General features: G+C 40.2%; 1 protein-coding gene across 4 annotated transcripts; it reads left to right on the top strand.

The window, feature by feature from the left end:
• The first annotated feature begins 78 nt into the window (after window positions 1-78).
• Window positions 79-15,972, top strand: NAA20 (N-alpha-acetyltransferase 20, NatB catalytic subunit). Of its 4 annotated transcripts, XM_054696002.1 has the most exons (7): window positions 510-591; window positions 2,011-2,222; window positions 6,092-6,116; window positions 8,794-8,884; window positions 9,834-9,969; window positions 14,837-14,982; window positions 15,459-15,972. In XM_054696002.1, exons 2-7 carry the CDS (start codon window positions 2,017-2,019, stop codon window positions 15,542-15,544), a joined length of 690 nt encoding a protein of 229 aa, XP_054551977.1. In that variant the 5' UTR covers window positions 510-591; window positions 2,011-2,016; the 3' UTR covers window positions 15,545-15,972. The 4 variants fall into 4 exon arrangements, with proteins under 4 accessions (XP_037349861.1, XP_054551977.1, XP_037349851.1 ...); XM_037493964.2 differs by lacking the exons at window positions 510-591; window positions 2,011-2,222 and adding an exon at window positions 79-203; XM_037493954.2 differs by lacking the exon at window positions 510-591 and having other exon boundaries at window positions 1,894-2,222.
• The last annotated feature ends 276 nt before the right edge of the window (window positions 15,973-16,248 follow it).

The raw sequence follows: 16,248 nt of genomic DNA, 5'->3' as shown, positions 1-16,248 counted from the left end.
CCAGAGGGCGCTATGTCACTGCTGTGGTTGCCGAGCAACTTGTGACCCGGAAGCACTTCTCGGCCCTGCCTCGCGGCGTCTGTGCGTAAGACAACTTCCGGCAGGACGGGCTCGGGGTCCGAGCGAGCCGGCTTGCTAGGCCGCGGCGCGATGACCACGCTCCGGGCCTTCACGTGCGACGACCTGTTCCGCTTCAACAACATGTGAGTGACGCGCGCCCTGGGCTGGCGCCCGCGGCCTTCACGTCACCTGCGCGGGGCCCGCGGGAGTCACCACCGCCGGCCGCCCCTGGCGCCTCCCGGGGCGGGACCGCGGGGTCCGAGGCCGGGGTCCGGGGCACCCGAGCGATCGGCCCAGCAGCCCGTGGTCGGGGCGCCCAGGCGTCGTTCCTCAGCCCCGCGCGCGCGGGGTGCAGGGGCAGAGCGCGGGCGCTCTCGGGGTGATGGGAGGCGGGGGAGCCGGCCCCGAGCGCACCTCTGGGCGGATCCAGGTAAGTGATTTGACTTCCTCGTTTCCGTGCAGTGGACACCCCAAAAGTGGCAGCCGCGCAGGTCGTTACGCGGTCAGCAGTTAAGTGTTTGCTGGGAAGCTGTAAGTTGTGCAGCCCAGCTGGTGGTAGTGGGTAATTTGTGTTTGCTGGGAGTAACTGCGATCTTGGCATCACACCGCGGTGCCTCCTTGCTCGGTGGGGCTTGTGTCTGTGGGTTTCGTTACAGGACCCGCTTCCTAGTCTAGACAACTTTTTTTTTTTCTGTTGTAAGGAGTCAGGGTACAGGGCAGATGATGGTGAAGGCCCATTGTGGACAGTTTGTTTGAATCCGAGTTAAGTCAGGACCTGTGACTTGTAAGGCTCTTTTTCTTTTTCCTTTCCTTTTCCTTTTCCTTTCCTTTCTCTTTTTCTAAGAAAACATGGGAATTTCTGAACATTTAGAACAGTTGACAGTCTTTTACCGTGAGCATCCATACCTGCAGCACCTGGACTGTCCAGTTAACATTTCTCCTAATTGATTTCACCACATTATCTGCCGGTCTGTCTGCCCACCTATATTGACTTCACCTTACCATCATCCATCGCCCAGTACCGTGGATCACATTCAGGTGGTAAGAGGGTGGAAAGAACTTGACATGAGGTGGTTAAACACTTTTCAAAAAGGGGGTGAGCTTTGAAGAAGGCTAAAGAGGAAGTACATTTGGAGGAAAGAAGTAGGAGTGAAAGTGACAAGGTTTGAGGTGCGGCTATATAACCAGGACATAATTGTGACCATTGGTTATCACTCAATGGTCAGAGAAACTGGCCACATTGTATTGTTGTGGGGTTGTCTTGATCGTTTGGGAGGAATTTTTTCTTTGTCCTCTCCCAGTCTGTGTAGTATAACTAAGGTAATTCGAGTTGAGCTCGCGCTGTGCCCAGCACTGGCACTGTAATAACCTGGCTAACCCTCACAGTTATGTGAGATAGGAGCTCACATGATCCTCATTTCGTGTCTGAGTAAACTAAGGACTGAGAGCGCTAATGAATTATCCCAGGTGAGAGACACCTGTGGTAGGAGTGGGTGAGGGGAGGAATCTCTTCCAAGGAGATTGGTTGTAGAGCTGTGGAACTTAAAGAGTGGTCCCTGACCACCAGGGAGCATTTGAAAATGCAATAATCTCTGCTGTTAAGAGAATTGCTGTTCTAGAGCCTGAGCTCTTCATGTTGGAATTCTGTGCAATGGGACAATTAGAAAAGGTAAATAAGTCACTCAGGAGGTCTTGGCAGTCACTTGGACATTAGGACTTGACAAAGGCTTGGGTTTGAGAGGTGCAGACCTGGGATTTGAGAACATGCCTTGAAATGCCAAAAGTTTCAAGGCAAAGCTTCATGGAGGAGAGGAGCGGGGTGACCCCAAACCCGCAGCGACAGCTGCCATGGGGGCGGGGGCGCACCTGGGCAGGCGTTATCTGAGCGATGGGTCGGGGACCCCGATCCCCTGCGGATGCCTACCTTCCCACCCCACTACGGTTACACAGCAGGAGATGAACGACGCACAGCTGGTGCTCCAGCAACGGGATTACTGTGCCCACTATCTCATCCTGCTGCTCAAATGCAAGCGTGACAGCTTCCCCAACTTCCTGGCCTGCAAGCATGAGCAGCATGACTGGGATTACTGCGAGCACCTTGACTATGTGAAGCGCATGAAGGAGTTTGAGCAGGAGCGGCGACTACTCCAGCGTAAGCAGCGGTGAGAGCAGAGGGAAGCGAACCTGGCCAGGGGCCAGGGCACTGGCGAGGTGGCCCCGGAGGTAGCCTTGTAGTGGACCCACCACTACCCTGTGTCAGAAATAAACGCTTCCAGTTCCTCAAAAAAAAAAAAAAAAAAAAAAACACGCTTCATGGAGAATCAGAACAAGGCAAAGCTTCATGGAGAATCAGTTTTAATTGAAGTTCTGGGAAGGGACAACTTTTTAATGAAATTGAATGAATCAAGTAGAAGGAAAATTTATGATAAAATGTTAGATTTCAGAAGAATCATTTAACTTGTTGAGGCCTCATCAGAATGAATATGCCAGTAAAGGGACTGCTTGTCCCATTTTCTTCCTTTTCTGTGTTTGATGAGGGCATGTCAGTAGAGAACTCGAGCATCACTGGATTAGCGTGATACATGGATGCGGGAACATTGCAATTAAACAATTATTTATTGGAAAAATACTGTGTTCCTACTGTATACCAGTGCTGGAGACACAGCAGTGAACAAAAAAGAAAAGTTGATAACTTTATAAAATACATCTTTTAGAGGGGAAAACAAGGTAAGAAAATCATCTCAAACTCAGTGTTCTGTACAAAGCCGAAAATGAAAGCAGGCCAGGGAAATATGAAGTGACTGGCGATTCAGCTTTCAGTAGGGTGTCCAGGGAAGGTATTCCTTAAGAAAGACTAGGGAGGTTGAGAGGGTAACTCATATGGGTATTGGGGGCAGAGGGAATAAAAGGTGCACAGATATCTGTTGCAGGTAGGAGAGGACCAGTGTGCCGGGACAGAGTGCGGGAGTGTGAGGAGAGCCAGAAGCCAGGGCTTGGACGGCCTGTCATGGCTTGGGTTTCTCTGCCAAGTGCACCGAGATACTCAGTTGGAGAAGTCCATCTGGGAATGGAAATCTCAAATTTAGATATGGGCTAACGATAGAAATTTGGGGTCAGTACTATTAGATGGTATTAAAATCCAGAGAGTAGGTGACATTAGCGAGTGCAGACAGAAAAAAAAAAAAGCCTCCCACATGACACCCTAGGGAATCAAGCATTAGAGTAAAGGAGAACTGGGGACCAGGGAGGTGGGAGGAAAACCGCATGGTGGGGCCTCAGAAGCCAGGCAAGGAACACATTTTAGGTGGAGAAAGTGGAAACTACCTCAGGGAGTGCCAGTGGCTAAGTGTATAGCATCTTCACTTCCAGGAGAGAGGGTGTTACAGGGCAGGGAGAGGGGCACCCCAGGCCCCACAAACCTGCCTGCTCTAAATAGGTTCTGCCATCCGCCGCATCAACACAAAACATGAGACTTTAATGGGAAGGAACTTTAATACAACTAGGAAACAATACAGGAAAGGCAAAGAATCTAGTTTCCAAATCAAGCACCCAAAGTTACCCGTCCCCTTGTGGGTAAAAGTCCACCCAAGCAGGATTGGCCCAGAGCAAGGCCCCAAAGCCTGTCACAGGTCTAAAGCATCTTCCAGTGGGGACCCACAGAAAAGGGTCAGAAACCATCAGACAAGTCTGGAGGGAAAAGAGCAAAATCAAAATCAAGACAAAAGCCACCGGGCCTCCCCGGTGGCGCAGCGGTTGAGCGCTGGGTTGCGAAGCTGCCCGAGCTGCGGCGCCGGTTCGATCCCCGGCTGCTCCCCGGCCACCGGAGGAGGGTCCCACAGGGCGCGCAGACCTCTTCTGCCGCCCGCTGCTTCCCTCAGCAGTGTACTTCGGTCCTTCTGCCTGCTCTGCTCCCCGCTCTGGCTCTGGTGAATTCTCTCACCCTTCTGCGCTTCTGACTGTACCCAGTGCATGTATAAACAAAACAAACAAACCAGCAAACAAATAAATAAAGCATGCCTCTATAAAAAAAAAAAAAAAGACAAAAGCCGCCTTTGTCACCTCCCCACGGTCTCTCACCCACATCTGTGTCACCCAGTCCACGACCAAAAGGCAAGCGCAGTTTCTTCACGTGTCTCTCGGCCCCATGTGCCTCCTCCAGGTCTCCTTCTGGCTCTGCATCCTGCTTCCTTTCTTCCTCAGTCTCCTCTGCAGCTTCTTCTCTCTCTGCTCCACCCTCCTTTTGGGTGGGGCAGGAAACCTGGAACCTCCCTCTTTCCTGGGGACCACCCTATTACAAGGGGAGAATTGGAGCAGGTTCATGGGTAATGAGACAGGGTGGAATCTGCTTAGCAGAAATCCATGCATGGTTACAGGGGAGAAAGTAGAGTGTGGGAGCAGACCCTTGTAGGTGAGTGGGGTCAGTCATTGGACTGCAGTGAAGTGTTCTTCTGTTAGGTTTTCTTTGTAAAATTTTGGGAAGTGACTGAAATTGAGAAAGGGGTGGCCCTGTTGGAGAGTTGAGGTGAGAGGAGAAGCTATAAACTAGTTGTTGAAAGTGTAAGAGGGAATCCCCAAACTGTAGTAAGGTAGTAATTCTCCAGATGTGGACTGGGGCTCCTCAGGTTTGTTTTGTGGTTTCTGCGAGGTCAAAACTATTTCCTCATATGATGTTACTAAGATGGTCTTCTGCCTTTTCTACTCTCATTCTCTCACAAGTACCCAGTGGAATTTTCCACATGTGTGCACTTGTAATAGTAAGTATAGCAGACACAGAAGAATCCAGCTTACTTTTAAGAAGTCAGACATTAAAAAGATCTTTATTAGTAAGAATTGTTAAAACAATGTTATCCTTGTTACAAAATTTTTGTTTTCGAAAAGTTTTGAGGCTTAAAAAGTTAATTATACAAAATGAAAGAGTGAGGATAGTCAAAAGGTACACAAGTCAGTCACGGGGATGTAATAAGCACAGCATGGTGACTGCAGTTAGTAATATGGTGCTGCATAAGTTCTTAAGAGTCCTCATCACATGAAAAAATTTGCACTTATGTGTGGTGATGCTGTTAACTAGACTGATTGTAGTGATCACCTTGTAGTATATACCAACATGAAATGGCTATGTTGTATACCTGAAACAGTAATGTGCTATGTCCATTATAACTCAATTGAAAAGATTCCCATTAACATGTAATTGATCTATTTAAACAAATAGGAATTTTAAATATCAATAGCTATAACCCACATAAACAGAATTTTATGGGGTCCTCAGGAAATTTTGATTGTCAGCAGTTTGAAACCAAAGATGAGAGAACTGCTAGACTAGAGAGATACAGTATGACTGTCAGCGTTGTTAATGATCCCAAAGAAGAATTTGACTGGGTGTGCAAAAAGTGTAGACAGTAAGGGGGAAGGCTCCTTGCGGATGGAAGCAGAGATATATAGATTAAGAATCATTGACTCTGGGGCCCTGTGTTGGGCTGCATGCTGGCTTGGCAGGCACTTAGCAGCACCTGAGCCAGGAGACCTTGTCCAGGTTGAAAGTATATAAATGGAGGAGGTTGGAAAGGGGAGCAGAAATCAAGTAGCAGTGATGAGGGAGCCCACATTCAGCGGATAGAATAAAGGAAGAAGAAACAATTGTCAGTGCAGACCCAGAGAAAGACAGGAGGGGCCTTAAGGATGCGGTAACAAGCTAGTTTTCTTCTGTGTGTGTTGAATTAATTACGTGTCACTTTAGTCCCCAGTTCTATGTACAATTTATTGCCATTTAGAATAATGGAAGATTTTGATGTAGATTATTAACTATAAAGTAATTTGTGAAGAAGTGGTTAAATGAAAGGGTATGCATATCTTTATAATCAATATCGTAGCTCATTATTCTTTAGTTTAAACCATGTTCCTTAGCCCCAAAGTTGGATTTAAAGTTGTACGTGTAGCATGTTTCGTTTGTTTTGTGCACTTCCAATTTTAGTGGGTTTATTATTAAATTGGTTTTGTAACACTGCTTACTATTACCATTTCTCATTTCTTTCAGTAATTTGGATCCACTTACAGAAACTGTATCCTTTTCAAAAAAAGTTAAATGAATGCTTACTGAGAGTAAGGAAGATGGAAAAGTGAAAAGAAAAAAATAGATGAGTACTAAAAAACTTTAAAATGTGTAGGTTAGGAAACATTTTAAACAATGTTGACAGCAATCAACGAAAAACAACTGGGAACAAGAGTTCTATTAAATCCGCCTTATGAGCTAATATAATGACTGTATATAAATCTGTAACAGTTGAGCCCAGTGCCCACCTTGCCCCTCAGTAGTAAGGATGACCATGTACAGCAGAGCAGTGACTTCATCAAGATGGGTTCTTTCTGTCCGATGTGAATGAAGTCTGGGGATGATGAGCAGTCCGGAGCAGGTAGTGGTTCTAAGAAGTCACCAGCGACCAGGCTCTGCACTTGAACCATGCTACCATTCCCAGTGTGGCCTTGCTCTGTCTTGGATGGCAAACAGCATCACATCCATGTTTTGGGGAAGAGGATCAACATAGGGGAAGGGACAGTGTCCTTCCCTTTCAACATTATCTTTGGTAAATACCATGTAGCTCTTCTATAGCTCATTGAGCAACACTTGCCTCTTAATACAGTTACCTAGCACGTGCTGGGAATATGCTTCAACCTAAATTGTTAACTAAATGGAAGAAAAGATTTTGGGTAACAACAACTGTCATGCTCCCAAATAGAAAAGTGGGCAAAGATGTGTCAAGTTAGGGTACTCTGGGTTATATTGCAATTTGCAATGGCTAAAAACATAAAATTAGATTTTTTGGTTTTGTTCCATGTCCACTACAGTAGGTAGGAGGACAGTCTTTAACTGTTAATATAACAAAAGAGGCATAGAGGAGGTTAATGAATTCAATCTCAAGAATCAAAGACATGTAAGTTCAAAATGAGGTGTGCCATGTTTTACCTATCACATGATCAAGGATTAAGAATTATGATAAAACTCAGTACTGATGAGAGTGAGGTGAATGGAGCATTTTTATAAACTGCGAGTGACACTTGCAGGTTTTTTGGAAGGCACTTTGACAATGTAATACTTAGTAATTCTGTTTTTTGGAAGCTGAAAGTAACACAAAATAGAGGCAGTTACATCAGTGGTTGGTGAAACTAAGGTGTGTGGACTAGATTTATCTCACTGCTGGTTTTTGTTATTAAAGTTTTATCGCAACAGAGACATGCTAAATAATTTACATATTGTCTGTAACTTACATTTGTCTCTTTCACAGTAGCAACAGAGACCATTGTCCGTAAAACCTAGAATATTTACTATCTGGCTTTACAGAAAATGTATAATTACAGAATTATAATATTAAAAATTTGGAATAACACACACAACAATGTAGAGATGGTTCAATTTAGTGCTGTATCCATGAAGGATTTAAAAATGTTTTTGAGAAACTCGAAAGAATTCATATGCCTGTTGTCAGGAGACAGAGGGTATTTAAAATGTTTATTCTTACAATGGAGTAATACATAACAGTCTAGTTAGTACAGTTGACAATAGCGCCACATCATAGCAGAAATGGAGTTGAGTGGGAAAAGGAACAAAAAATCTCCAGTGTACATTTGTCTTTTTAAAATTATGGCTGATTAAACAGTTCGCCATGTTAAAAAAAAGTGAGAATTTTGAAGAATTTCAAGTGACAGGAAACTTTTACTGTTGGTAAGAAGAAAATATTAAGATGTAAATCAGCTTATATAGTGTGCTCGCAATTATAATTAAATTTACAGCAAAAGTTCCTTATTGGGGGTAAGACCATATCTGAAAGTAACCTGCCAGGTTTTTAGTAGTTAGTGAGCATTTAGGGGCTCCTCTGTTGGCTGGGGGAGAGGTGGTTTTGTGTGTTTCGGTAACTGGAAAGTAGGAAGACGCTGGCTCACCATGTGAAGCTTGTATTTGAAGTACTAAAAGTAATGGCTATCCTTCAGAGGACAGTTTGAAGAATTTACTAATGTATAGGTTTTCCAGGTTTTTTTCTTTTTTCTGTTCTTAAATACATGGTTTATGATGTCTTCTCTTAGAATTACGTCAGGAAGTTTACACTAAGAAGGAATATAGGAAATGCACATGTCAGTAAGGACACTGAGGATAGAGTTAGTCATGAGCAAATTAATGTACTGTTAAGTCATCTTTTATTTGCACTGCTAGAAATAAGAGAATATGAATCAGTGGAGGAGAAAAACTGGGTAATGGTTATGTTGCCTCTGGAAGTACTTAAGTGTTAAAGTTATTTTCCAAGTCTCAGAGCTCAAACTAATGTAGAAACTAGTGACTGATTTTCCAGTGCAGTTATGGAAAAATAAAGGCATTGAACATCTACTATGTGCCTGGGAATGTGAACATGTCATTATAAGGGGAGGCAGAATAGCAGATGATAGATACTATCGATAGATATAGTGAGACCACTTGGAATAGTTTATAGGACTTTGGAGTGCTGATTCTCTGCTTTCTATTACATGATGCTGTCTCCATTCACACTTGAAGACATATGTTGAGGCAATTTTGTCAAAAATTAGTGCCGTCCTAAATATTTCATGGCATAATATGATTATAGAAGTCATACATTTAGAACTGGGGATAAAATACTACTATATTTTTTAAAGGAATTTTTCTTCAAAATATCCCTTTTATGAAGAATTTATTGGTGTCCATTACTTTTCATACTCCTTAACAAGTTCTAGTATGGGATTCCCTTTTATTTACAGTACCTTGCCCACTGGCCAGAGTATTTCATTGTTGCAGAGGCACCTGGCGGAGAGTTAATGGGTTATAGTAAGTATAATACTACTAGTACTAGATTTTACAGTAAGTATAATACCACCAGTACTAAGTTTTACAGTAAATATAATATCACTAGTACTAGATTTTAAGGTAGGTCTCAACTGATTGATTTAGATTCATTGCAGAATTGAAGCATACTCACGATGACTGTAATTTATTTCCTTTTCAACCATTTGTTAACTCACTGATCTGTGCTTTAGGGACTGTGCTAGGCCTATGCCTGTGAATCAGATAGGCATGGTCTCAGTCTTCTTGGGTCTTTCTATATTTTTGTTAAATTTTTATTTGGTATACAATGTGGGGATTGTAGCATCTTCACTGAATCAGTAGCATTACTAACAAAAATTTGAGCTGTAGGGCCTCCCCGGTGGCACAGTGGTTGAGCGCTGGGCTGCAAAGCTGCCCGCAGCCTCTGCAGTGCCGGTTTCGATCCCCTGCAGTCAGCAAGGGTCCCACATGGCGCGCAGACCTCTCCTGCCGTGCCTGCTGCTCCCCTCAGCAGTGTATTTCGTCAGTCTGCCTGTTCTGTTCCCCGCTCTGGCTCTGGTGAATTCTCTCACCCTCCCATGCTTCTGACTACCCAGTGCTTGTATAAATTAAAAAAAATAAAATTGAGCTGTAGATTGTCTCAGTTATATATGTATACATACATACATAGCTACACACACACACATCCACTTGATATTTTAAAAACACATTTTAAATCTGTTCAAAATAAGTTGTGTTTTTACTATGACATTCCTTTTTAAATTTTTTTATTCTGATTTCACAATTAGATTTAGCAGTATAAGTGACAAGTTATAAACGCACTAAGAGCCATTAGCTAGATGGCTTTAATTTTGTAAATTTTATTAGTTTATAATAAAAAATATACCAGACTCTACTTCTGTATTTGTATAAATCCATGTGTCTAATTACTAAATGCAATCTATTTTGGCAGTTATGGGTAAAGCAGAAGGTTCAGTAGCAAGGGAAGAATGGCACGGGCATGTCACAGCTCTGTCTGTTGCCCCAGAATTTCGACGCCTTGGTTTGGCTGCTAAACTTATGGAGTTACTAGAGGAGATTTCAGAAAGGTAAGATCCTGCTTTTCAAGTCATTTATGCACTTGAACCGTTTTTCTTCTGGGTGAACATTTATAAGATGTTTTTCCTTCAGGCTGTGAAACATCTGTGATACTTCACGGTTTACATGAATTTCATTGTGAGCTTCTAACAGTCTTTACAACAATTTTGTCACATATGGAGACTGGTATGATTGTCCCTAGTTTGCCACTGATGTAAATGAAGGCAAAGTGAGTGACCTGCCACAGGTTATAAGCTGGGTTATTGGTGCAATCAGCGATTAGCCTTCAGGGTTACTGTAGTGCTCTTGCCAATATGGCAGATGTCCCCACTTTCTGTTAGTATTATCTCACCTTAGAAAAGTTTTCACAATGCTCTTAGGCCAAAAGAAAAGTTTAGTCTTGGGCAGTTATGTCCTAACTGCTTTAATAAGTGTTCCTGACATAACTTATTAAGTCTTTGTCTAACTAGTAGCTAATTGGGGAAAAAATTGAAAGAAAAAACATTATTTCATTGTTAAATAAAAGGTTACCTACTAATGAGATGTGTACTCCTGATGGGAGCACTGCATTTGCATGACTGATCAAACCTTGGAAACAAATTTGACACAACTACCTCCATTCCTGTTTCACACTGATTTTCATGTTCACACTGATTTTTTTCCCCCCCGTACGTCACAGGAACTGTCAAAAAACAGCTGCATAAAAGACCTGTTGTGTATATCAACCACCCCTTTCTCTGGGATCAAAGTAATATAATAATTAAGACTCCTCCCAGTTCCTGGCTTAACCATTTGTCAGGCTGCTATTTTTTTTTTCTAAATCCCAGAAGAATACAGGGAAGAGTATAGCTGCTAGGAAGAGCTCTCAAGGCTCTCCATTTAACTGATGGATTTAATAAAGGTAAATTTTTAAGAAGTAATGGCTTATAAAAGGCCTGAGTAAAGTTGAGGGCAAGAGAAACTTGAGCTCATTCAGAGAAGAGAGGGTAGTGTTAGTTGGAAAAGAAGTCAACTGTAGCCCTTAAAATTTTAAAAAATGCCCCCTAGACTGGCAAAGAAGAATATTATATTTGTTAATGGCATATCATATTGAAAAATATCTGACATTATTATATAGTGGGCAGGGGTTCAAATTAGCGATGCTGTGCATATATGATTTAGTGTATTTACAGAATTGACTGTTGCTTAAGCATTTTTTAGCGTCAAAAACCACTAAGCTCTTTTTCCTTCCAGTTTCTGTTCTTTCATTTCCTTGGAATAGTTGCTAAAATTTAAGTGTTCTTCATTTGTATGAGTGTGTAAGTGTATACATACATACACATACAAGCACTCATATATATTGCATATTTATGTATTTTTAAATGTACACATTAAAGAGAAACTATATAATTTCCAGTTAACTAGAGGATAAAAATATGGAATGATAAAAGTCAAGTCAAAAGAAGAAAAAGGAAATTTAACTGGCAAAGCAGTGAAAAGCTGAAATGAGAGCCATGACTCCAAATATTACAAGAAACATAAACAGTAAATGTTAGTGAGCTAAGGACTCCAGTTAGACAAAGATTTAAGGACGTTATGCTAAGTGAGTAAGCCAGTCACAGAAAGAAAAATACTGAATGATTCCACTTACATATTAAAAAATAATAAATAAAATAGTTAAATTCATAGGATCTGAGTGGAATGGTGGTTGGCCAGGGAGGGGGGTGAAAAGAACATTTACTAATCAAAGCACATAAAGTTTTAGCTAGGCTACATGAATAAGCTATAGTCTGCTGTTCTACATTGTACCTATAGTCAGCAATAATATGTTACATGCTTAAAATTTATTAAAAGGGATAGAACTCACGTTAAATGTTTTTGGAAATTGAAAAAACTGCCAGAACTATTTTATTTACAAAAAACGTGTGAATATTTAAAATTATGTAAATTCTAACCTAAAGACAATTGGTATACTTAAATAAGCAAGCCTTCCACAGTGTAAAAGCTTGAGAGCAGTGCAAAATCTTCCCACAAAGAAAACTATGACTTTTCAAAATAGCAAATTTTATCAAATATTTAAGAAATAATGACTATGAAGTCATCTTTACACAAACAAAAAGAGGGAGCTATTTTTCAGCTTTTTAAGGTTGGGATAATCTTGATAACAAAACATGACAAGAAATGTAAGAAAGGAAAATTTGAGGAAAATTTGACTCACTATGGATATAAAAATCCCAGAAAGAACTTAGCAAAGTGGATTCAGCAATTCATAAAAAGGATAGACCATTAGGGCAAGGTTGTTTTAATGCAGGCAAATATGCTAGTATTCCACTATGTTACTGTATTTACAGAATGACTTTTATATTAGTAAATGCAAAAAACACTTTGATAAAACCATTTATTTTGATAAAGATTAGCAAATTAGGAATAGAACCTCCTTAAAGTGAAAAAAGTATATCTACAAAAAATGTAAGTACCACTTGTGAATTGAAATCTGGGAAAAGATAAAAGATGTCTACAGTCAGCCCCTCTTTTGATAATTTAGTGGAAACCCTGGGCAATACAGTAAATCAAGAAAAATAAGACATGAAAATTGAGAAGACATCCTATCAGTAAAAAATAACAAAACCATTGTTTTGTACTGATATGATTACACAAATACAAAACCCACAAGAATGTAAACATAAATGTTTTACTCTCAAAAGTAAGCAGAATTGTTCTATGTGCAGCATAAAATTAGCTGATTTCTATACATACAGTAAAAGTTAGAAAAAGATGCTATTTGCAATGACATTAAGATACATTAAGGACTTAGGAATAATAACAGCTGTGTAAGCTTTCTCTGCAAGTTATAAAACTTTGAGACATTAAAGATGACTTAGAGAAATAAGCTATAGTAAACTAGTGATTGATCCAAGAAGCTAGAGAAACTGCAGTCAAAATCCCAGGTGGGGAATTTGTGGGATTTGCTAAATTGATTATGAAACTTAAGAAAGGAATGAAAAGAGTTAAAATTCTTGAATGACATTGAAATAGGCAGATTTGCCCCACCAGAAATCAAGCTGTAATGAGTAATGCTTTTGTGTTAGTGCTGGACTAGCTGCCTAGAGCTGCGCAACAGAATCGGAGAAAGCAATTCTGTTTTTGACATGTATGAGAAATGGCAATTGCAGATCAGTAGCGCAAGTATACACTGCTATAACGTTGGTGTCTTTGCCATATGGTACCATACCAGATGTAAATCAATTTGATTCATTAAATCTTTTAACTTTTTATTAAAATTCTAGATATAGGGGCTTCCCCGGTGGACTATAATCTCCACTCTATCACCTCTATGACCTGAGTTCAGTCCACCTGAGTTTAATCCCCAGCCAGGAAGCTCACCCACATAAGGCGCAGCAGACCTCTCCTGTCTCACCTGCTACTCCCCTCAGTAGGGTATTTCAGTAAATCCATCTGTTCTGCTCCCCACTTTGTCTCTGGTGAATCTTCTCAACCCCTGCACATCTGGCCTACACCCCAGTTCTTACACAAACACACACACACACAAATCTAGATGTGAAAAGCAAAACTGAAACATCCTTTGAAGACAATATACGAGATTTTTTGTCCTGAGGACAGAAAAGAACTTAAACCATAAAAACTGCTAGTTCTAAAGGAAAGATTCATATACCAACTTCATTGAGGTGACAACTTGGTGCATTAAAAGATACATCAGTATTATGACAAGTCAGAAATTAGAAAAAAGTTTGCAAAAACATTACATAATTTTAAATATCCAGAATACATAGAGAACTGCAGCTGGGGGGCAAAAAAAGATATATGGAAGTCCAGTAATACTATATGCATTAAGAAATCTAAATGGTAAAAATATATTCAGCTTCATTAGTTATCCAAAATGCCAATTAAAATTACCCTTAGCTACAGCTGCACCATAAGATTTTCAAAAATCAAAATGATTGAGCGGTGCTGTGGGAATGGAGTTTTATCCACTTCTGTTAGAGTGCAAGGTGGCACAGCCAGGCTGGGAAACACTTGGAGATGTGCATACCCCTGTATAAGCTAACGATGACTTTCCTGAGTATTGACCTTTGATATGTACCTTAAGACCCAACAGAAATATTCATAAGCAGCATAGTGTAACAGTAAAAACTGGGCATGTTTATAGGACCACAGACAACAGGGTATGTAACATAGTCACACAGTGGAGCACTAAGAGTGAAGATGCACAGGTTCTCATGAAAGAGAGGCTGATGCGTAATGCTGACAGGGAAATCACTAAAGATATAAAATGTGATTCCATTTTTGTTGAGCTCACAAATAGGAGAAACTAAATTCTAAGTGGTAAATCTGCAATAGAAAGCAAGGAGCTAATGATGACAGGAGTCAGGGTGTGGTGACCCCTGGGAAAGAGAGGGGCTGTCACTGACCAGAGGATACAGGACTGAGAAGGGTGTCCTGTGGCTGCATTTGGGCCATGGCCACATTGGTGCTTGCTTCATAGTCTCTGTACAAATGGGTGAACGTATTGTATGAATAGTTGGTAAAATGAGCATACCAATTATATGACATAAAATACACGGTAATTTCTTTAAACCAGCTAACAGAACTGTGGTACAAAGAACAAATGCTTTTTTTTTTTTTTAAGTTTCTCTTTTAAGAAAACATGTCCTATAGGTTGTGAAATACTAACATGCAAACAGAATCTTTTGTACTATAAAATTACTGTCATAAATCTTCAGTAATAAAAATTGATATAGTTAATATAATCAGTTGCATAGTCCTGTTACTACCATTCTGAGAGGTAGTCAAAGCAGAGTAAAAACAATTGTTTTAAAGATATATCTCTTATTTTCTAGGGTTTTTCACATTCTAACATTTTTTTTTTTTTTTTTAAAGAAAGGGCGGATTTTTTGTTGATCTTTTTGTGAGGGTATCCAACCAAGTCGCAGTGAACATGTATAAGCAGCTGGGCTACAGTGTGTACAGGACCGTCATAGAGTACTATTCAGCCAGTAATGGGGAGCCCGATGAGGACGCCTATGGTAAGTAAGCTGCTACTGTGGTAGTAACCCTAGGAGGAAACCAAAACATTTGCATACATTCTATAGACTGCAGTGTTCAGTTATTTCAATAAATTTAAGAGTCATATTTGCTGGACTTAGTATTTTAGAAATTGAGCCATAATATTTAAATCTTTAACCTACTTTATGAACCTACCACTAGTTATATTAATTGTAACTGGGTAATTGCTGCCAATTACTACATTGCTACATTATAGGCAAGTTATTTTTTAACAAGATTCTTTCAAAAGAACATTAATATAAAAAGCCGAACCCGTTTTTGGTTGGCATCTGAGGTACTGGAGACTTGAGTTTCACTTATGAATATATTTCTCTTACAATCTGGTGAAAGTTAGGGCAGGGAACAAAAATCTATGGGAAATTTACCTATTGAGTTTAAATTTGATATAAAATGGTTCGATATTTGGGTACTTACATTACACTTTGCTTCCAAACAGATATGAGGAAAGCCCTTTCCAGAGATACTGAGAAGAAATCCATCATACCATTACCCCATCCTGTGAGGCCTGAAGACATCGAATAACCATGGGCAGTGGTTCTTAGGCTGAGGCTCCAGATTTTTTATGGACAATATTTTTTTCATTAAATGATCTTGGAGCTCTATTAGGAGAAAAGTAACCCTGTAGGTCTTAAAGACTTCAAGAAAACAGGTTCTAAACTTACTTTAAATCTTGTTTCCAGTTAGCAAACCTACTAAAGCTGTTAAGTGTAATAAAACTCAGTCAAAAAGGCAGATAGGTCGGAAGGAATCCTTCCACTCTTCATAGTTCATAACATTCACTATACACTAGGGAATAAACTTGCTCCAGTCTCCTCCTAAATTCTGTGCCTGAGAACCACTGCTGCATATATATGTTTTTTATTTTGTATTGAATTTAATTAATTGAAGCTTTAAAAACATGAAATGTATAAATCTAAGATGTATAATAAAATGCATTGTAACCCTCTGAATGTCTTCTGGAAGTTTGTTGGTTATTTATAAAACTAAATCAGGACTGAGGAGGGTTATTTAGGATATATAGTTTGTCTTAAAATTTTCATTTTTATATAAAGCATTTGTAAACGGATATTTGAAACACTCCCTGCCCAGCATACTTAAGCTTCCTTCCTAGTGCATAGTAAACTCTTCCCAATTATTTTTCACTATTAGTCCTGTCTGTCTCATCTCATAGTACTTTGTGTAAATACTGCCTTTCAAAAGAGAAAAATACTAGAGTTGTTTTATTC

The sequence above is a fragment of the Talpa occidentalis genome, unplaced genomic scaffold (assembly GCF_014898055.3).
Source record: "Talpa occidentalis isolate TD23 unplaced genomic scaffold, MPIMG_talOcc4v2.1 talOcc4.10, whole genome shotgun sequence".
In the NCBI taxonomy this organism is placed as follows: domain Eukaryota; kingdom Metazoa; phylum Chordata; class Mammalia; order Eulipotyphla; family Talpidae; genus Talpa; species Talpa occidentalis.
The sequence above is the reverse complement of the archived record's forward strand: the minus strand, read 5'-3'. Positions and strand labels throughout refer to the sequence as shown.

What these genes read in the sequence shown, in the direction of transcription:
- NAA20 (XM_037493954.2), top strand. Translation starts at nt 1,909, where the DNA reads ATGGGGGCGGGGGCGCACCTGGGCAGGCGTTATCTGAGCGATGGGTCG. An exon ending in CTAGAGGAGATTTCAGAAAG is followed by an intron (nt 9,970 to 14,836) that starts GTAAGATCCTGC and finishes TTTTTTTTAAAG; the next exon opens with AAAGGGCGGATTTTTTGTTG. An exon ending in GCCCGATGAGGACGCCTATG is followed by an intron (nt 14,983 to 15,458) that starts GTAAGTAAGCTG and finishes GCTTCCAAACAG; the next exon opens with ATATGAGGAAAGCCCTTTCC.